The 22,096-nt window shown below is 41.6% G+C and overlaps 1 protein-coding gene across 2 annotated transcripts; it reads left to right on the plus strand.

Annotated features, from left to right (window-relative positions):
• The first annotated feature begins 400 nt into the window (after positions 1-400).
• On the plus strand, positions 401-21,804 carry ambra1b (autophagy/beclin-1 regulator 1b). Of its 2 annotated transcripts, none has more exons than XM_062042668.1 (19): positions 401-697; positions 3,370-3,600; positions 3,672-3,730; positions 3,819-4,002; positions 7,567-7,739; positions 7,891-7,957; positions 8,040-9,544; positions 9,620-9,700; positions 9,808-9,993; positions 10,141-10,221; positions 12,479-12,579; positions 12,658-12,768; positions 12,923-13,111; positions 13,190-13,344; positions 13,478-13,617; positions 14,240-14,341; positions 15,083-15,264; positions 15,365-15,475; positions 20,410-21,804. In XM_062042668.1, exons 2-19 carry the CDS (start codon positions 3,469-3,471, stop codon positions 20,868-20,870), a joined length of 4,020 nt encoding a protein of 1,339 aa, XP_061898652.1. In that variant the 5' UTR covers positions 401-697; positions 3,370-3,468; the 3' UTR covers positions 20,871-21,804. The 2 variants fall into 2 exon arrangements, with proteins under 2 accessions (XP_061898652.1, XP_061898651.1); XM_062042667.1 differs by having other exon boundaries at positions 3,373-3,600.
• Positions 21,805-22,096: the final 292 nt, after the last annotated feature.

Below are 22,096 nucleotides of genomic sequence, written 5' to 3' on the forward strand. Positions count from 1 at the left end.
ATATTAAATATATATATATATATATATATATATATATATATATATATATATATATATATATATATATATATATATATATATATATATATATATATATATATATGTATGTAGATATGTATATATATATATATATATATATATATATATATATATATATATATATATATATATATAATTGTAAGAGGGACTCTCCATGTTTTCACCTGCCCTAAATGCATATATTTCATTTTTTGTGTTGTAGACTTCTAGTCTTAGTAGTCAATTGAAGATTAATGTAAATCCTCCCACCTTCTGGTATTCTCTGCGTAAACCTGTTTCCACAATAGTTGGTTAGTGCAGAAATTAGTTTGGAACTGGAGTCTGAAATGTATTTTTTTTCTGAATGAGAGTCGGGCTTACGTTGCGTTCGATGAGTAGTACTCGGTGCTCTGTTAGTAGACCTGCGTGCGGCTAGCAGCTAGCTAGCTACGCAGTAGCAATTCGGCGTCGGGCAGCAAGTCTAAACAGTGGACCAATGCCTTAGCTAACTATTCTACTTTGCCTTCCCCCGAAACACGAATGCTGTTCATTCGTGCAGGTGGACGCCGTTCTTCATCAGCAAAATAAATCGCCGATTTTAGATTTACATTTTTTTATGTCCGTTTAGGCCAAAGCTAGCTAAGTGGCTAACGTTAGCAGCTCCCAAAGATGAAGAAAGGTAGGCCTCTACTTTAAACATCATCTTCATCATGACTTGTCCAATCTAACCGTGCACTCTTAACAGTGCACCGCATACTATAACTTGTTTTCATAAAACATACAAATGTTGAAGTCAACTTCAAAAGCTAAGTCATGTAAATGTTTAAAAAACACTTGATGGGGGGGCGGTCTTTGGAGCGGGTTTCAATCGACGAATGTTTATTTCTTCTGGGAGCTAATGTGAGGTTTACATTCAAATCATATGATTGCTCATTGTGTCATTCTATAAATGTCTCTGTGTGTGTGTGTGTGTCTTTTAACCTGTGATGCAGTGCACCACCATTTGATGGAAGTCATAAATAAATATAATATACGTATAAGTATAATAAATATAAGTATATATTAAGTATAATAAATATAATATAAGTATAAGTACAAGTATAAATATAAGTCGATGAATGATGCAAAATTAGCCAGCAATGCACATAAACACCCTACTCTTCAGTACATAGTATATGAATACTAATTGACTCCTAATTGACCATTGAAAGTACTCTACAGTGTCACCAGCCATTCTAAAAATAGGACTGAATGTTTGCATTGTGCTTTTTTCCAGCCTTTCAATTAATTTGAAATGGCGGCATACTTTTTATTTCTTATATATTTGGTGTAAGTGGGTTTATTCAACCGTCACTGAGCATTTTATTTCTGTAGCACCATTTGAAGACAATATTTCTCTGAAGGCCTTGTGAGGAGGTTGTCACATGTGACAAGAAAATGTCAAAACAACATGAGCAAGAATTTTGGCAACAGAGGCAAGGAAAAACGTCCTGCTTTTTAGGCCAGTGCAGTGGTTCTCAATTATTTTCTGTTGTGACCATGTTGGGGACAAACTTTTTTTATACACCCTTCTTGAAATGAGAATCTTTTAATATTGTTGCGACTTCCGCCGTGCAGCAAAATAGCGTAGACTTTTACGAGATCTCGCAAATTCGCGCTTAATCACGTTATAAGGGTTTAACAGGTTATTCTGTCGTTCCAGAGGAGCTGAAGCAAATATACCTGGTCCTTCCATTTGAAATCCGTAACGGCTGCTGAACAGCAACACCGCAGAATGTCTTGAGCTTTGCCTACCCACAGTCTGTCTGTGATGGCACTGACTTGACCTGAGGAAAAGACAACATTTTTGCCTTGCAGAACGACAACTTAATTTTTCTATTTGTAGCAATTAACAACACAACAGTAACATCATCCCTGGTTAGCGTTATACATGCACACTTCTCATTCAACTCCCGCTAACCACTCCCCTGCTTCCCCAGCCCCCCTATCAGCTGGCATTTGACACAGGCCCCCAAACAGCTGTCCAAGATATGCCTGTAATGTGATTCTTTGATTTTGGACCTCCGGAATCAGCAAGTCCTCATCCATTTGCGCAATAGATGTGAAATTATATCTAAAAACCTTGGACAAGTTGACTTAAGGTCCGTTCCTGCCCATTAGGATGTTTCAAAGTGTAAAATACGATCCGCTTTGAACACGGAGTATTTTGTTTTGAAAGTACAGTACAGGCCAAAAGTTTGGACACACCTTCCTATTCAATGTGTTTTCTTTATTTTTATGACTATTTGCATTGTAGATTGTCACTGAAGGCATCAAAACTATGAAGCACACCTATGAAGTGAAAACCATTTCAGGTGACTACCTCTTGAAGCTCATCGAGAGAATGCCAAGAGTGTGCAAAACAGTAATCAGAGCAAAGGGTAGCTATTTTGAAGAAACTACAACATAAAACATGTTTTCAGTTATTTCACCTTTTTTTGTTAAGTACCGTAATTTCCGGACTATAAGCCGCTACTTTTTCCCCTCGTTCTGGTCCCTGCGGCTTATACAACGGTGCGGCTTATTTACGGCCTGTTCTTCTCCGACACCGACGAAGAGGATTTCGGTGGTTTTAGTACGCAGGAGGAAGACGATGACACAATGATTAAAGACTGACTTTTCATATACCGGTAGGCTGGTTATTTTGATAACGTACAGGCGAGCACTTTGTATTACTTTGCACCGTTGTATTATTTGTACTCTGCACAAATGCTGTTCGCCATGTCAAAGATGTGAAAGTTTGATTGAATGATTGAAAGATGTATTGTTAATAAATGGGACGCTTTGCGTTCCCAAACAGTCATCTCTGTCCCGACAATCCCCTCCGTGGTAGCAGGAACCCCTATATACTACGGTAATTACACATCAAAACTCTGCGGCTTATAGTCGGGTGCGGCTTATATATGGAGCAATCTGTATTTTCCCCTAAATTTAGCTGGTGCGGCTTATAGTCAGGTGCGGCTTATAGTCCGGAAATTACGGTACATAACTCCACATGTGTTCATTCATAGTTTGATGCCCAAACTTTTGCCTGTACTGTAAATCAGATAATTTATTTAGTTTGTGCATAACTGTCCCACACAAGCAGATTTGAGCTAAATTGATCTGCCTTGTTGCGCCGTCTGGCAAATACAGAAGCTCTGCGTATATTTTGAGCAGGGATGCGTTACGGCCCCGGCATGTCGCCGGCGTGCGCAATGGGTTCGGCGGCGGTGGAAATCGACACATTGACTTGAATGGAAACAAAAACATTCCTGTATATGTTAAAGTACCTCATTGTGTGTGTGTGTGTGTGTATATGTGTGTGGCCAGCAGAAAGTGGGTCGGATCAGGACGCTACAGAACATCCTGTCGTGTAACGACACCCCACCCTTCCAGCTTAGACGAGGTCGACGACCCTTACCACTGATCATGGCGTCCTCTCCCAGAAACTCGGTGCACATCCTGTCCAGGCGGGAGCGCGGCTGGCAGACGTGCGGCTCGCAGCGCCTCCTCCAGCTGCTCGTGGAGGAGAAAGTGCGCTCGATGAAGTGGCAGAGTCAGGTGAGGATGCCGTTGTCTGCTTCGTCTTGTGGCCCTTCTGCTGTGCTGAGTAACTTTCTGTTTCTGCGCAGAAAGTGGAGCTGCCCGACAGCCCGAGATCCACATTCCTGTTGGCCTTCAGCCCCGACCGGTGAGGACAACACACACATTTCTTTCTTTTGGATGGTTCCACTATTGCCTTGGGGAATGTTAATGCTGTGTGTTTGTTGCTCCTGAAGGACCCTCATGGCCTCCACGCACGTCAACCACAATATTTACATCACGGAAGTCAAGACTGGAAAGTGCCTCCATTCTCTAGTGGGCCACCGTAGAACTCCCTGGTGCGTGACCTTTCACCCCACCATTCCCGGCCTGGTGGCCTCCGGGTGCCTTGATGGTGAAGTTCGCATCTGGGACTTGCATGTGAGTAGGGGAGGTGGAGACTCAATCTGCATATGTCGGCCGCCATCTTTGAAAAATATCTATGTAAAGCCTTTAAAAAAATGTTTTTAAAGCCCATTACAGTGGAACCCGTTTATGTCGACATAACCGAAACTAACCATTGCCTGCACAATTACTGGTGACTTTGGCCAAAGAAAAATCACCATTATAACGGATTTTATTTTTAGATTTGTGTATTTTCATATGAAATTTATACTCTTGTCTAACAAAGTTTCTGCATTAATTTCCTTTTATGCCTTGACTATGATGACATCAGAGCATTTGTACATGTGCAAATCTTTCTTGCGTATTTTTTTTCAGTGGGTGTGTTCTGTTACTTTCTGTGGTAGAATCCTGGTTATTACTGCTATGCTTTTATTTTTAAGCTTACGTTGCACTGAACAGGATGGATATATATATATATAGCCTATTATTTGCACACTAATGACAAGTGATGCACCGAAAATGTGGCCGCTGAAAAAAGACTTGGATCACCGAAAACAGCGCTTCCGAAACCGGATTTTGTGATGAAGTAAACAAGACGCATGCCGCTGTCTAGAGCGGAGTCAGCATGTCTGCGATGTGGACGTAACTTTAATGTATTCCAGATATACCTGCGGACAGCGCTCTACAAAATATGCAATTTTTAAAAGGATAGTGGCGGCTTTTAAGGAGAGAAAGTCCAACTGGAGCAGCAGCACCAAACGGGTGTGGCTCACTTTTCGTCGGGTACATCAAGGGACAGGAGTAGAGTCTCTAAAACAAGAATACAGTCTACAATAACACCAGAAAAAAAGATACTAGATTTGTTGCTCATTGTTTTTAATAAAGAAGAAATCACAAAAAGTTTCTAAACACGTAATACAATTCTCAACAATGTACATTGTAGTACAATAAGCAACAACAACTGAAAATAGAGCGATATTATATAAAAAATATATGGTTATACTAAAACAGATTTGTTTTAACTGTATGTACACATGTTTGTCTTTTTAAAGAAAATCTTTTAATCATAGCAAATTATGCAAATATACGATGTCATGGTGACCACGCCCCTACCGCCACAGTTATTTTGGCAATCCTGGAAAAACCCTGGATTAATGGGAGTTATGTTGTCGTTTTACGCTGCTTAGCAATAATAATGAAGTTAATACTACTTACAAATCTCGACATAAACAGGTTTTTCATAGAAATTACCCCTCTGGCTCTTAGATTTTATGTCGACTAAAGCGGACGACCTTGTATGTCGAGGTTGACTTAAAGGGGAACTGCACTTTTTTGAAGATTTGGCCTATCGTTCACAATCAGTATGAAAGACATGACGACGGATGTATTTTTTTTAATGCATTCTAAGTATTAAATAAATGCGATCAAAAGTCCCCTTACCAATGGAGTCTATGATGCCCTTAAAGAAACATCCAAACACCTCCATTAAGGTTTAATATACATCATGTTAGTATATATGTAATGTAGTAACAGGCACATTTATAATAACATTTAATATTTACGTACTTTAATTATTTTAAGCATACGCAATTAATTTAAAAAACGCATCAGGTTTCCTTTTTTTCCAACTACCGGTACATCACTGATTATAACCCACTGCAGCCTTTATGAGAACCAACAAACATAATAAGACATCACTTACTGTACAATGTCTGCTGTCATTAGGATGCCGACTGGTAGGATGTTCATATATTCCCATTTAGACGGCCTAAATGGGAATATACTCATAAACCTGGAAAAGGGGGGTGCAACCAAGCGTCTTTTCGTGTCCTCGCCATTTCTGCGTTTAAATTGCCTGCCAAAGTGTACCAACTTGTCGGAATACGTTCTCGTCCTACTATCCAGGTGAGAGGCATTATTTGTGATCTACAATAAAGTTTGACGAGCAAGGAAATGAGAAATCAGCTGATAAGTCAATCATGACAACAGTCACTGTTTCCACGCACTAAATTGGTGTCATTCCTCAAATAGTTATTTTTTTTGTATTTTCACACTTGCGTGTGTATCCCAAGTGTGCATGCATGCTCTCTAATGATAACATTGGTCGTACGCCATGTGCTTCCCGAACACTGAGAGATGCTATTTCCTTTTAGCGCGGTAAAAGGAATTCCTTTTCCGGTTGACCTATGACGTCACCCTAGCCATTTGCGAATCCTTACAACTTGTTTTAACTGATGTCCGCTGTAATATTGGCACATAAGAATATTACGTCTCTAATGGCTATCATGATGTTAAATAGCAGACAGCAGCAAGAAATGATCTTGGATTGCGCTACGAACATGACACTACTACCAAGAATGTATCTGGGCAGATGCAGGTCGGAAGCAATAAAAGACCGGCGGAAGAGTTTTTTCGAAGGAATTTTAGGAAGAAATTCACGGAAACAAAACTTTTGAATGTCTTAAAGTTCTTCCAAAAGGCTCTGTGGATTGATTGAGGGAGTTTTAAATCCGAAGGAAAAGACCGTTTGTGCCCCGACTGATATCCAGAGTAAGGTTGCTATTGTTCTGGACTATCTTGCCAGTTGTGCAGACAGTGAATCAGTTGGCTTGCACAAATGCAGCGTGAAGAGGTTTGTGTATGCTTTATTATTCGCCTTTAGTATACCTGCTTCATTCCATTTCATCCCATTCCTATTTTGTTCGGAAGTCCAAATTAAGCCGGCATTCTACATTTCCTTAGCTACTCTCTTAAATAAATTTCCGTTTTCTTTTTTTCTCCCATCGATGCACTTCAAAATGTTTTATTTTTTAAATTTGTGAGGCAAATAAAAAATATCTTCTTCATTATAATTGTTGCTGTTTTTATTGAATTGTATATGCTTCTGGGTTTATCCCGTACGATGAGACTGGCGCATGCGTGATACCAAAGGTGCTCTCCTGCCGCACACCCCCGTAGAGAGATCTGGTTTCCAATCACATAATCTGTGTTATTTAGAGCCGAACTATTTGAGAAGTCGGACTAATTCAGTGTATAGACATGTACTGACTGGTACACAAGCTTGTGATGGCGGCGCCGCTCGAAATAGTTTGTCTGGGTTAGCGCTTATAATAACAATATCACTAATACTTGGTTAATATTTAGCTCATAAAATATAAATAGAGTATTGTTGGCGCTTTTTAGATGTTTTTTTATTGGGTTTATGGGCAGAATAGATGACCTCCCATTGGCTCTGCCATTAGCTGACTTTTATTTACAAGTTAGAATGCATTAAAAAAAAAATACATCCGTTGTCATGCCTTTCATAATGTTTGTGAACGATAGTCAAAATTCCCCAAAAAGTGCAGTCCCTCTTTAAGCGGGCATTTTTTTTGGCAATCATAAAAACACGGTGGACCGGGATTTGCCCAGTTGGTCTACATAGACAGGTTTGGTGACATAATCAGCACAGACTTAATCGGGTGCCACTGTGTTACTTTGTGTTTGTGCTTATTATGCTACAGCAAATCCATATCAAAATCAGCAGTTAGCGGGTAGGCTTTTAGCGCAATGTTGATGTCCACATTAAGATTGTGTGTGTGTGTGTGTGTGTGCGCGCAGGGCGGTAGCGAGAGTTGGTACACTGACAGCAACGTGGCCATCGCCTCGCTGGCCTTCCACCCGACTGCTCAGCTTCTCCTCATCGCTACCAACAACGAGCTACACTTCTGGGACTGGAGCCGACCGGAACCGTTTGCAGCCGTCAAGACTGGCAGCGACGCCGAGCGAGTGAGGTGTGTGTGACCGACCTAGCAGCCGTGACTAGCTGTGATTGATACATGTTCACAGCAGGAGCATGGAAACAAAAACATTCTGGTGTTTGAGATGACATGTAAATGATGAAGTCCTTATATTACATGACTAAAGTGTTTGTGTGCCCATCAGGTTGGTAAGGTTTGATCCGCTAGGTCACAACCTGTTGACGGCCATCGTCAATCCGTCCAATCAGCAGGTTAGCCCTCTTATTGTTGTAATTTGATTCTTAGGGTGGGGCAATGTCCTCGGGTTGTCTCCAACTTTGCAGTGTCTTTCAGAACGAGGACGAAGCCGACGTTCCCATGGACAGCGTGGAGATGCCCCACTTCCGCCAGCGCTCCTTTTTGCCTCAACCGGTTCGCCGCACTCCCATCCTCCACAACTTCCTGCACATACTCTCGTCCCGCTCCCCGGGGACACAGGGTACGGGGGAGCCGCCCAGGCCCCTCAGTGACAATGTGGCTCATGCGGGGGAGTCTCCTGGCACCCCCCTGGCCCCGTTCCCCAACACGGAGCGTGGGCCGTCCTTCCTCGGCTGCACTCGCTTCCTTGGAATGGTATGCATGTGCAGTCACTGCTCAACCAATCGCGGCCCCTCGCTGATGAGCACTGCCTCCACTGGGGCATCGCCATCCGACCCCTCCCACCCCCCCACTTCTTCGTCTTTTTCGTCGGCTCGCACCGAACCCAGGCAGCCATCAGAACGCCCCTCAGCCTTTACTTCTGTCTACTACAGTGCCGCCACTTCTCTCAATGCTCCGCCTCCTGGTGGCGTGGAGCCAAACTCCACCCCCAGAGCAGGACCAGACTGGACTCATGACTTGTTAAGCATGAGGGACAGTGGAATCGGCCCAGGGATGCTGCCCCCCAGAACCTCCTCCTCTTCCTCGGTCAGCCTCCTGTCGGTGCTGCGTCGGCAGGATGGCTCCTCCCACTCTCCGGTGTACACCTCTGCTAGCGATGGGCGGGGCTTCCCCCAACAGGGAGACGCAGGTTCTCGAGACGGAGCCAACACCAGCAGCGGTCACCACCCATTCTGGGACGGCGCCCGCAGCAACCCCGCCTCTTTCCGGAACGTGTTGCGATGCAACCTGAGCCGCTACTTCCTGGAGTTTGATCGCATGCACGACCTGGAGCCGCCAATGGGGGGCGGTGTCGGCATGGGTGAGGGAAACCAAGAACAGAGCCAGGAGTTGCTGAACAACAATGTGGACTCAGACCCAGCCAGACCCTCGTCCTCCACCTCCTCATCCTCCCCCACTATCATCCATTACCAGCCTCCTCTCCCTCCTCCTCCCTCTACACCCCACCCTCCGGAGAACAACGCCACTCCCCACGGCCACCTGAACCGCTGCCGGGCTTGTCACAACCTGCTGACCTTTAACCACGACTCTCAGCGTTGGGAGCGCACTAACCAGACCTCCTCCACCTCCTCCTCCAATGTCCAGCCCTCCTCCTCTTCCTCTGCCTCTCCTTCCTCTCCCGCCTGGCAACAAGATCCCGGCAGAAACGCGTTGGATGGCCAAATGCAGGCCATGAGGGGGCCTCTGGAGAGCGGACAGCGCCCTCTACCTGCAGGGGGAGGAGCATCGGCTGTGGCCTTCCCACTAGTCTCGTCCTCTGGTCAGCCCACCGAGCAGACCGTTGGTCTGATGTACAACCAGGACACGGCCCAGTGGGAGAGGGTGTACCGACAGGCTGCTCCAGCCCGACCCCCTGAGCCTCCAGAGGCCTTAAACCAAGAAATGCCTGTGGACCCCCCAGACGAAGACTCCCTCAGGAGGTACCGTTTCATTCACGTTAATTAATGTGTTTTTAGGTTAATATGAAAAGATCCCCTTTTCTGTCTGTCATTTAGGAGACTTTTAGAATCTTCTCTAATGTCTCGCTATGACATGACGAGCTCTAGAGACCACCCGATCTACCCTGACCCGGCCAGGTGTGCAAACAACTCACATGCTAATAGATCTGTCCTGATTTAGCCAGGCATGGTAACTCACACGCTAGCACACATGTTGAAGCAGTGTTGTCCTCTGTGCTGTACAGACTCTCCCCTGCAGCGTACTACGCCCAGAGAATGATCCAGTATTTGTCCAGGCGAGACAGCATTCGCCAGCGCTCTCCCCGCTACCAACAGAACCGCTTGCGGGCCATGTCTTCATCTTCTGATGGGCCAGCGAGTAATGCGTCTAACTCTATAGACAACAGTGACGTGGACTTTGACGAGTTGGAGTGAGTCCATTCTACCTGCTGGATGTCGTGTGTGTGTGTGCGTGTGCGTGTGCGTGTGTGTGTGCGTGTGCGTGTGCGTGTGTGTGTGTGTGTGTGTGTGCGGGTGTGTGGGTTTAACTTGTGCTGATTTGACTTCTCCCTGTTCAGCGATAACAGCGAGCGAGCACGGCACAGGACTCCCCGAAATGCCAGAATGTCGGCGCCATCGTTGGGTCGCTTCGTTCCAAGGTCAGTTTTTGCCATGCACAGGTTTCGCCAAGGCTGTGTTTAAATTTGCGCACTTCCATACTTTCAATTTGGTAAATATGCAATGTACACTGTGTACTTGAAAATGATTACAACTAATTAGTTTAGTAATCGACTAATCTGTTGACTAGTTTTTATGATTAATCGGATGAAACACACTTTATAGCTTCAGTCTGTATATTTTTGCTTGCCATAACCTTCAATTTACCTCTTATTTTACCTTCTATTTAATTTGTTTTTAGCTTGTTATACATTTTTACTTGTTTTACCTTTGAATGACCTCTTTTACTTTCTTTTTAACTTGTTTTACCTTATATTTATCTTGTATTACTGCCTTCGTGACCCTTTTATTTACATTTTACCTAATTGGTTTTACTTTTATTTACCTTTTATGCTTTCCAGATAGTATCAGTTCTTTATTAGTTACACTCTTTAAATCCATAATCAACGCAACAGAATATATATTCAAGCACTTTTCTAATTGATTTAATTAATTACAGGTTGCAGCCCTAGTATATAGTGCTGTCCAAAATCCATTACTATCGTTTAGGAATGTAACACTAAACGGTATAATGATAAACTATGGAAAAATTCTAGACGGTTAGTAATACCGTAAAAAAATTTAATTACCGAAAAAAACGTGATTTATTAATTCATTTTAGGCAACACTGCTTACTTCCTGGAAACGGAGTCACAGCAACGGAGTCACAGCAACGCTGGCGCATGCACACTAGCATCGTTTGGCTTGAAAATCATGGCGGAACACAACTACACCGACCTTGCTACGGAGATTTCCCCTCGGAGAAAACAGAGCCGAGCGCTTGGTTCAACTTCATTTTAAGTCTTGACGTGCGTTTAAGAGCGCACTGCTGTTTTAAGGTGGCCACAGGTGTGGACAATATTGGAGACAGACCCATTTGTCTCACACTAAAAGTATACAGCGAAGGAGAAGACTGTTTGATGTTGCTTTTAGTTTCTCAATACAGTGTCCATCAGCTGCTGTGACTGAGAGTTAATGACACATTCAGCAGGCGATGTGTCGGGAACGTTGCCACAACTTGTTTATAAAGTCTTTAGTTTGTTTACTGGGATTTACTTTATTTACCTGCAACCATCAGTGTTCAAATAACATAAATACTAGCTATAATGTTTTGTCATCTCATCGAATGGAATGTAGGCTGTGAAGATTTGTGTATTCGATGTTAGAGGTATCACTCCTGTTTATCTTCATTAGCCAAACTGCTTTGAGATTTATATTGATATCAAAAAGTAAACACCATGTTTTTTTTACATGACTTGCGCTTTTTTCATTTCAAAGTTATTACTTTAAGAACCATTCATGTGACAGCATTTTGTGTATATATATATATATATATATATATATATATATATATATATATATATATATATATATATATATATATATATATATGGATAACGTTTATAGCCATTAGACATTCCAAATTACACGATGGAGTCTCTGTTTTACCTAACATAATCAATAATCGTGATTTCAATATTGATAAAAAATGATCTTATTATTTTGGCCGTAATCATGCAGCTAAGACTAGATTAGATCTCTTACATGAACACTATTTTTATCTATATGGACAAAAAGTACAGTTATGGCTTATGGCCATCAGGTGCCATCTTTTAAAATTCTTACATTTGTTTTTTTTGTATCTCTTATGTCCATAAAGTGCTATTTTTCACAATTTTCACATTTATTTTGTTTATGTTTTTATGCCATATTACTTTGTTTATAATGTTTTTGTTGCTTTGATATGCACATTCAATTTCTACTTGAGGTCCATGAAACAGTGTTTTTATCTACAATAATGTTTCTTCTACAAACTAAATAATTTTGAATGTGTTCTTTGTGTTTGTTTTTTAAATACAACTTGGTTAAAATATTTCAGTATAAGTACTTATTGAAAATGTTGAGCACATTGAAAAATACTGCGATAATAATGATAAATGTGATAATTTTTATACCGTGACATCCCTACCATAATGTTTATTGGAAATAAGGATTGAAATATTCCTCTTTTCAATTATAACCACTCCAATTAGTCCCTCCTCTTCTGTACCCATGATGGCAATGATTGAGTGTGGTTAAGGTCAATCAGTGTGTTGAGTGCATTTTGCAGTACTTCAAGTTGGAACGCACTTATTCACTCTAAAATGCCAAGTGTGGAAGTGTGTGAATTAACATAGACTAAGTTTTCATCTCCTCCAGGCGCTTTCTTCTTCCTGAGTACTTGCCATACGCCGGAATCTTCAATGAGCGAGGCCAGCCGGGCCTGGCCACGCACTCGTCAGTCAACAGAGTGTTGGCCGGTAAGCGAGCGCTGTAGTTCAAACCAAAAAAATTACACAAAGCAGTGGTATTTGTAGTCTGATTCTGTGCGGTTTCAGGTGCGTCCATCGGCGACGGGCAGTCTGCAGTGGCCAGCAACATCGCCAACACTACCTACCGCCTGCAGTGGTGGGACTTCACCAAGTTTGACCTGCCAGAGATCAGCAACGGTATTATTGCCATGACAACAAACATGCAGAATGTTTTAGCGTTGTTCAGCCAAGGAAGTTGACAGGATCTCCTTCCATCTTTGTTTGACAATACCGTGTTATCCATCGTTCTTCTGAACCAAAATTATTTATGAGTCGTCGTGTTTGTGCGCAGCGTCCGTCAACGTCCTGGTGCCAAACTGTAAGATCTACAACGATGCTAGTTGCGACATCTCCGCCGATGGCCAGCTGCTGGCTGTTTTTATCCCCAGCAGTCAGCGGGGTTTTCCGGATGAGGGCATCCTGGCCATCTACTCTCTGGCCCCCCACAACCTGGGAGAGATGCTCTACACCAAAAGATTTGGTATCCGTCACACTTTGAACTTTCTTCTTATCTCCAAAATCAGCACTAACTCCAGGCGGCTAACATTTCGCCTTACAGGTCCTAATGCCATTTCGGTTAGCTTGTCGCCGCTGGGCTGTTACGTGATGGTGGGCTTGGCCTCTCGCAGGATCCTGCTGCATCCCACCACCGACCACATGGTGGCGCAAGTCTTCCGTCTGCAGCAGCCCCACGGAGGAGAGACGTCCATCAGGGTGAGTGCAGACGACCGCGCTAACGATGTTTGTCACGAGAAGGCAGTTGTGACGTTAGTGTTGTCCATGGACTTTGAAACACTTCCTGTTTGGATGCGCCGGCGCCACCGTTAATGAGGCTGCTGTCTTTCAGATGGTCTTCAACGTGGTTTACCCCATGGCTCCAGACCAGCGGCGCCATGTCAGCATCAATTCTGCTCGCTGGCTTCCTGACCCCGGTATGGGTCTGGCTTATGGAACCAACAAGGGGGACCTGGTCATCTGCAGGCCTGTGTGAGTCAAACTGCCCCTAGAAGTCATGAGGGACTTCCTGTTATCAGGGTCAAACATCCATCCCCTTGTCAAAAGCAATTGTGTTGTTGTTTGTCCAAAAGTCAATGTGGCGTTCAAACCAGTAGACTTCAGTTCAGTGAGCCTCACGTCTTTTGAAGTTTTTGTTTTTTGTATGTGATTGTTGGCGATTGTTGATAACCACAGATAAGGAAATGGACGTTATTATGACATAGGACAGTATCTGGGCTCCCAGTGCAATATAAGCGATTGACAATGACTACGGTTGTGCAGGTCATACAGGTTTGACGATGGCCACAGTTTGACCCTGGAACAGATGAAAGCACTTGACAAGAATTCCTATGGAAGCATTTGTTCTGAAAAGAGTACATCTTTTAACTTTTTTTTTAACGGATTAAATTGTCATTGTCAGTCATGTGTGCCTAATAAAGTGGCCACCTAGTGGAGATGTTTCCACATCACAAGTGATTGGTGTGTAATTATCTTAATGAATCAACAGGAAGTCTGGTGCTGGTTGAAAAGATATTCAATTAACAAGGTTAAAATAAACCTTCTTCCTGTGTGTATGTATCTTAACATACGTGCTGTATGTGTGTGTGTTCAGATTCTACCGCACTGACGGTGAGAGTCCTGCTGAGTCCAGCAATGAACCTTTGTTCTCTGTCAACAATGGCAGCAGCCGGACCCGCGGTTCTGAACGACCCGGGTAAGTAGTTCTTAACAAACAGCAGAGCTCTCCAATCTTTTAGAGGATATTTGATACACGTTTTTGCGTTTTTTTTCTTAAAGGTAGTACACCGCGGCTGTTTTTATAAAGCAGTGTTTCTTAACCATTGGGCCACAAGCGCCTTATAGAGGGCCGCCAAAAATGATCTGTTTTTCAGCTGTGGTCCGTATGGGCCGCAGCAATACTAAGTTGTAATACACTTTTCCACCACTTGTTTTAGCTTAACGTAATTGTATGTTTTCTTTATTCATTTTTAGTTTATTTATAAGTTCCTTTTTATCAAGTATATTTGGTTAGTACTTATTTTTCTAATCAGCTTGACCGAAGCCTGAGGTTTGTGTTAAATAACTAATAATATTTGTGATTAACACATTGCTTCATATCATTTGACAAATTATGGAATACGTATAAAATCAAGAGTAAGATTACTAATTCAATGTTAATATTTGACTGGGCCCTGAGGCATCTTGTAGTGGAAAAGTTGGTTCCCAAGGTCAAAAAGGTTAAGAACTCCTGATATGAAGTACCTTTCTCACATTAGGATTTTAAAATACCACAGACTGCTGCTGTCATTAAAAGAGTCTGACTCGTGTTTTTGCAGTAGATTTATAAAAACAGCCGATTCCTAAAAACAGCAGTGCTCTCCTGTTGTGTAGAAAATGTTTGACTTGCATTTCTAGTAGATAAAAACAGCAAAGTGTGCTCCTCATTCCTGTTTAGACCCAGTCGCACAGGATGGAGACTGGACCGGGACATGGGGTTGATGAACGCCATAGGTCTTCAGCCCAGAAACCCCGCCCCTTCTGTGACATCACAAGGAACACAGACACCAGTTGTCCAGCTGCAGAACGCCGAGACTCAAACAGAGATCGCGGAACCCCGACCCCAGCAGCCACAACCCGGTACCAAAATGTCTTTTTATTTTATTTATTTATTTTTTTTAACCAATGTTGACGCCATTTTGACCTTTTCACTGACCTTCTGTCTTGTCCCATTGGCCAGCCCTGCCTCCACCCAGTGCTCAAGCAGCGGACGGCCATACTGAGTCTCAGAACATGCAAGGTCCGGACAGCGGTCATGTTGAAGCGTCAGCAGAAGTCCCAGTGAGCCCAGGTACGCTGTCCACGACCGGAAGTTTCCCGTTATTTGTTGTCATACACTTCATCATATTCTGGTACGGCAAAAAAAAAGCATGTTCCCCCCCACGGTGTCCCGCCCCACTATTTGTAAATGACTGCTCTAAGTGATGTTGCAAATTTCAACAAAGCAAGTGTGCTTTGTAGAAAACGCTCTAATGTAAAGTAAGGCTCCACTCTACCAAAATGCGCTAACTTGATCCCAATTTACATTGGATTAGCCAGACAGGCTACTAATAGCATTAGTAATTTTACTTGGTGAGTTCAACTTCTCCAAATTTGTTGATAAAAACTACAACTAAGATTATTGTTACAAACATCTGGCACGTAATAAGCACAATACTTACAATATAAACACTTTGTAGGGCGCAACATAGCACATTCAGCTTCCTGGAAAACACGACTTTCTGATTAGACAACATATCATAGATTGCCTATACAATACTGCCATCTAGTGTCTGACATTAAAATATTTTTTTTTATTAACAAATAACTAGAGATGTCCGATAATGGCTTTTTTGCCGATATTCCGATACTGTCCAACTCTTAATTACGGATTCCGATATCAACCGATACCGATATATACAGTCGTGGAATTAACACATTATTATGCCTAATTTTGTTGTGATGCCCCGCTGGATGCATTAAACAATGTAACTTTACCATGAATTGATTAACGTGGACCCCAACTTAAACAAGTTGAAAAACTTAATCGGGTGTTACCATTTAGTGGTCAATTGTACGGAATATGTACTGTACTGTGCAATCTACTAATGCAAGGGGGGGGGTTGGTGGTAGCGGGGGGTGTATGTTGTAGCGTCTCGGAAGAGTTAGTGCTGCAAGGGGTTCTGGGTATTTGTTCTGTTGTGTTTATGTTGTGTTACGGTGCGGATGTTCTCCCGAAATGTGTTTGTCATTCTTGTTTAGTGTGGGTTCACAGTGTGGCGCATATTTGTAACAGTTGAGTTGAGTTGAGTTGAGTTTGAGTTTATTTCGAACATGCAAGCATACAACATGATACATCACAATTTCCAGTTTCTCTTTTCAACATGTTCGAAAAGGAGTAGGAAGAAGTAGAGCTTATTTAATCCTACCCCTTTTCTTTACATAACAGTTGCTGAAACTTTTTTTTTTATTCACTTCCTGTTCTCAATTTATTCACAATAAACTCCATATGTAATCACAATAAAAATAAATAAATAAATAATAGTAAGAATTTAATAATAATAATTGGTGAAGAAAGTCATATTTCATATGATGAGATAAGTAAGATTACTTTAAGAATGAATGAATGAATGGATGAAATAAATTGAAAATGTTTGTCATGGTTCTTCTTCTTTGTACTTTGTAAACACTTTAAGTTTGAAGAGTTTCTTGAAGTGGATCATATTAGTACATTATTTGATTGCTTTGCTTAATCCATTCCATAATTTAATTCCACATACTGATATACTGAAGGTCTTAAGTGTTGTACGTGCGTACAAATGTTTTAAATTACATTTTTCTCTAAGATTATATTTCTCCTCTTTTGTTGAGAAGAATTGTTGTATATTCTTGGGTAGCAGGTTATAGTTTGCTTTGTGCATAATTTTAGCTGTTTGCAAATTCACTATGTCGTGGAATTTCAGTATCTTTGATTCAATAAATAAAGGATTTGTATGTTCTCTATATCCAACATTATGTATTATTCTAACTGATCTTTTTTGTAACACCGTTAATGAATGAAGTGTACTTTTGTAATTATTTCCCCATATTTCTACACAGTAGCTCAGATATGGTAACACTAGTGAGCAGTATAGACTATGAAGTGATTTTTTGTCTAGAACATGTTTTGCTTTATTCATTATTGACGTGTTTCTTGCTACTTTATGTTGTATATTTTTTACGTGAGATTTCCAGTTCAATTTATCATCAATCATTATACCTAGAAATTTGGTTTCATTTACTCTTTCAATTTCTATTCCGTCTATTTGTATTTGTGTTTGACTTTCTCTTCTACTATTACCAAATAGCATTATTTTAGTTTTACTAAGATTCAACGATAGTCTGTTTTTGTCAAACCATCTTTTTAATTTGTTAATTTCTTCTGTTATTATTTGTATTATCTCCTGTGTGTTCTCTCCTGAACAAAACGCTGTTGTATCATCCGCAAATAATACTAACTTTAAATCTTTTGTACCTTTACAAATGTCATTTATATAGAGATTGAATAATTTAGGTAATAATATTGATCCCTGAGGTACACCACAGGATATATTTAGCGTTGTAGACATGTGTTCGCCTAGCTTCACGTATTGTTTCCTGTTCGTTAGATAACTTCTTATCCAGTTTAAGACTAACCCTCTGATGCCATATCGTTCTAGTTTTTTGATTAACATATTGTGATTAATTGTGTCAAATGCTTTAGTTAGATCCATAAAAACTGCTGCTGCACATTTTTTACTGTCTATTGCATTGGTAATTTCTTCTGTAATTTCAATTAAAGCCATTGAAGTTGAGACATTAGCTCTGTATCCATATTGGTTCTCTTCGAGTATTCTATTTTTATTCATGAAACTCTCTAATCTGTTATTAAACAGTTTTTCAATGATTTTAGAAAATTGTGGAAGTAAAGAAACAGGTCTATAATTTGTAAATTGATGTTTATCTCCAGTCTTATAAATTGGTGCAACTTTAGCTATTTTCATTTTGTTTGGGAATGTACCTGTTTGAAATGATAGGTTACTAATATACATTAATGGTCCTGAGATCTCTTCTATAACCTTTTTTATCGTATCCATATCAATTCCATTACAATCAGTTGAAGTCTTAGATTTAAATTTTTTCACGATTATAACTATTTCCTCCTGTGTCACATTACTGAGGAACATGGAGTTGGGATTTTGCTCTATGGTATCATTATAGTCCTCAATTGGAACTGGGTCTGGAATCCTTTCTTCCAATTTTGGTCCAATATTTACAAAATAATTATTGAAGCTTTCAACTACTTCCTTTATGTTGTCATTGTTTTTATTTCCGTCTAAAAAGTATTGAGGGTAGTCCCTCTTTGTGCCATTTTTAATAATGCTATTGAGGATGCCCCATGTTGCTCTCATATTATTTTTGTTCCTGTCCAATAATTCACTGTAATATTCTTTTCTACATGATCGTAGTATTTCTGTTAACTTGTTTTTATACTTTTTGTACTTAATTTCTGCCTCTATAGTTCTTTGTGCTATAAATTCTCTATATAGTGTATTCTTCTTCTTACAAGCATTTTTTAATCCTTTTGTCATCCATGGTTGGTTATTCTTTCTCTGTTTCTTACTAAGTTGTATCCATGGACAATGTTTGTCATAAAGTATTATGAACTTGTTTAAGAAATGTTCATATGCTTCATCAACCTCTTTTTCATTGTACACATTGTCCCAATCTTGCTTTTGTAGCTCAATTTTGAAGGCAGTCATCCTCTTCTCTGTGCATAGTCTTCGAAATGTCCTTTTGTCTTCCATTTTCTTCTTGTAGTGTCCATCATATATTGTAAAAACTGGCAGATGATCACTAACGTCGGTAATAAGTAGACCACTTGTAGTGTTATTGTCAAACTCATTGGTAAAAATATTATCAATAAGCGTGGCACAGTGTCCTGTGATTCTACTTGGCTTTGTGATTTTTGGATATAAACTGATGCTGTACATTGTATCAATGAAGTCATCAATAGACTTTTGCTTGTTAGGGTTCAATAAGTCAATATTAAAGTCACCACATAAGAACATTATTCTTTGACCATTATCCATGTAAGTAGCCTTGATCCATTCTTCAAATGTTTCTATACTTGACTTAGGTAATCTATATATACAACTGATGAAAATGTTTTTGCTTTTTTCCTGACATATTTCAATGGTTATACATTCTAAGATATTATCTATAGCAAATGACATGTTTTTTACCACTTTGTAGTTCAGGTTCTTCATCACGTACACAGCTACTCCTCCTCCATTTTTGTTGGTTCTGTTGATGTAGTTTAGTTCATATCCCTCCAGATCAAAATCTATTCCTTTTTTATCATCAATCCATGTTTCTGTAACAGCAATCACTTTGAATGGTTCGTTGATGTGTTCCAAAAAGTTCTTAATGTTGTTGTAGTTTGCATACAAGCTTCTGCTATTAAAATGAATAATTGACAATTTGTTATCGCATGTAATGTTGCTATTATATTGATCATCTGTATAATAAAAACAATTATTACTGATGTGGGAGAAAAAATTTGTATCTGGATCTATATCATTTTCCAAATCCTGGTTTTTGTAATCTTTGTTGCAGAAATTTTTTAGTTCCATATTTTCTTGTTCAACAATCTTTGATGTTGTTTCAATAATCTCAATAAGTGTAGGTGAATGCAATCCTGAATGTAGGTCCTCTTGTTTGTGTTAAAGTTGTTTATACGGCCACCCTCAGTGTGACCTGTATGGCTGTTGATCAAGTATGCCTTGCATTCACTTATGTGTGTGTAAAAGCCGCATATATTATGCGAATGGGCCGGCACGCTGTTTGTATGGAGGAAAAGCGGACGTGACGACAAGATGTAGAGGACGCTAAAGGCAGTGCCTTTAAGGCACGCCCCCAACAATGTTGGCCGGGTGGAAATCGGGAGAATGGTTGCCCCGCGAGATTTCCGGGAGGGGCACTGAAATTCGTGAGTCTCCAGGAAAAATCGGGAGGTTGAAACCGATAATTTCCGATATTACATTTTAAAGCATTTATCGGCCGGACATCTCTACAAATAACATTTAATAACACACACAAAAGTACCAAAAACTGATACCTTTGAGTACCGGTGTCCATTCCCAGGTACCGCGAATTGGTACCGTATCGGTTCAAATGTGAGTGCTACCCATCCCTGATTGTCACACGTCCTCGTTTTCATTCCAGGCGAGCTTCCAGAGGGGGGAAGTTCGAGTGAAGACGCGTTGGCTCGAATCCGCCGGCTGATTGCCGAGGGCGGTATGACTGCGGTGGTGCAGCGGGAACAGAGCACCACAATGGCGTCCATGGGCGGTTTCGGGAACAACATCATCGTCAGTCATCGTATCCACCGCGGGTCGCAGACCAACACGAGGACCGCCAGACCCGCTGCCAACCCCCCCTCCTCGTCCTCCTCCCTAGGGTCAGTCCTCGTGAACCACCCCCAGACGGTGACCCCCTCAGCCCCCATGTGGGGCCCCCAGCTCTCCTCCAGCCTCATCTCGCCTGACGACGCGGATGACGTTTTTGACGGCGGGAGAGCCGTCGATGACTCTCTACCAGGCCCCTCCTCTTCCTCCCCACTTATGTCTTCTCCCTCCCCTCATAGCAATGGCAACAGTTACCACGGCGATCCCTACAGCAGGTAGTCATTCCATTGGACAAGAAGAGATGTGAGTGAACGGTGCTGCTCGGACTTCAGTGGCGCCCGCGTCGGACTGAAGTGCCAACATTCCTCGCCGCAAAAGGGCTCCCGCTTGAACGAGTGCCGACTTGGACCCCTCCTGTCATAAAGTGCCACGTCGCCAGCTGTTTGGTGTCACGTGACCTTGCCGCCGTCTGACGTGAATCAGCACTTGTGAGTGTGTGCGTGTCTGTTTTTGTACCATGTGACCTTTGATACCTGCGAGAGGAGGCGGGACTCCACCGCTGTCAATCATTCGTGACGACTGAAGCTCCTCCTAATGCTGCAGTTCATCAAACTGAACACCCCTCCCCCGCATCCTGTGTGTGTGCGTTTGCGCAGCTGCTTGTTGACTTAATTTATTTGTGCAAATGAAGACAAAAATAGAAGCAGCAGATCACGTGATGTCTTTATTGATACTTTTTATTTGGAGTGCTTGTACCGTGGAAACATTCCTGGTGTTGGGAATGTTCTGATTGGTTACGTCATTTAAGCAGTTCAAAACCAATTAGCTGAAAGATGTGTGTGTAAGACCCACCCCTTACCTCCCCCACTGGACTCCTTCAAAATAAAACTTGAACTGATTCCTGGTTACTGCACAGGTGCTGCTTTTATGTTTCCTCTTTTTAAACGTGAGTGCATATTTCTGTGTACTCGCAAGTGCACTTGTGTGTGTGTGTGTGTGTGCCTGTGTACTGAACCTCCAAAAGTGCAGTGACTTGTAATTGTGCAGGTCACAGGTGTCGTTTCCATGGCGACCTGGCCAAGCTCCTCCTGGCTTTACTTGATTCGTCAACACTGAACGCTCTCATCACAGCTCCGTCAAACTGATGGCCGGCGCTGACCGCCATCTTTCTTTGCTTGGACTTTTAGATGTGATGTCATTAAATAACTTTGAGACTTGGTCTGGTTTTTGTTTTGGAATTCTTAGTCCCTTTTCAGCGGATAGAATTTGGTGTTTATAGGAATAAGAACAAGTTTCCTCCTTCATAATCACTGACGTCACACCGTGATGGGGAGGAAGGACTGATGCTACGTGGAGTGAGTGGGAGGACGAGAACTGGTTGGAGACAGCAGTCCTACTTTTGCACGTAAGTTGAGACTTCATCCCAATTTGCTTTTTCAATGACAAATTATACTTTTGAGAGCATTACATGAAATTGTTCTGGGGACACATTTTCAAAAAGCTAA

The sequence above is a fragment of the Entelurus aequoreus genome, linkage group LG03, assembly GCF_033978785.1.
Source record: "Entelurus aequoreus isolate RoL-2023_Sb linkage group LG03, RoL_Eaeq_v1.1, whole genome shotgun sequence".
Taxonomy (NCBI): domain Eukaryota; kingdom Metazoa; phylum Chordata; class Actinopteri; order Syngnathiformes; family Syngnathidae; genus Entelurus; species Entelurus aequoreus.

Bases quoted from the DNA above. Each gene is read 5' to 3' on its own strand.
- ambra1b (XM_062042668.1), top strand. From the start codon at position 3,469: ATGGCGTCCTCTCCCAGAAACTCGGTGCACATCCTGTCCAGGCGGGAG. The intron at 10,222-12,478 runs GTCAGTTTTTGC...CATCTCCTCCAG, and splicing joins TTGGGTCGCTTCGTTCCAAG to GCGCTTTCTTCTTCCTGAGT. The intron at 15,265-15,364 runs GTACCAAAATGT...CCCATTGGCCAG, and splicing joins ACCCCAGCAGCCACAACCCG to CCCTGCCTCCACCCAGTGCT.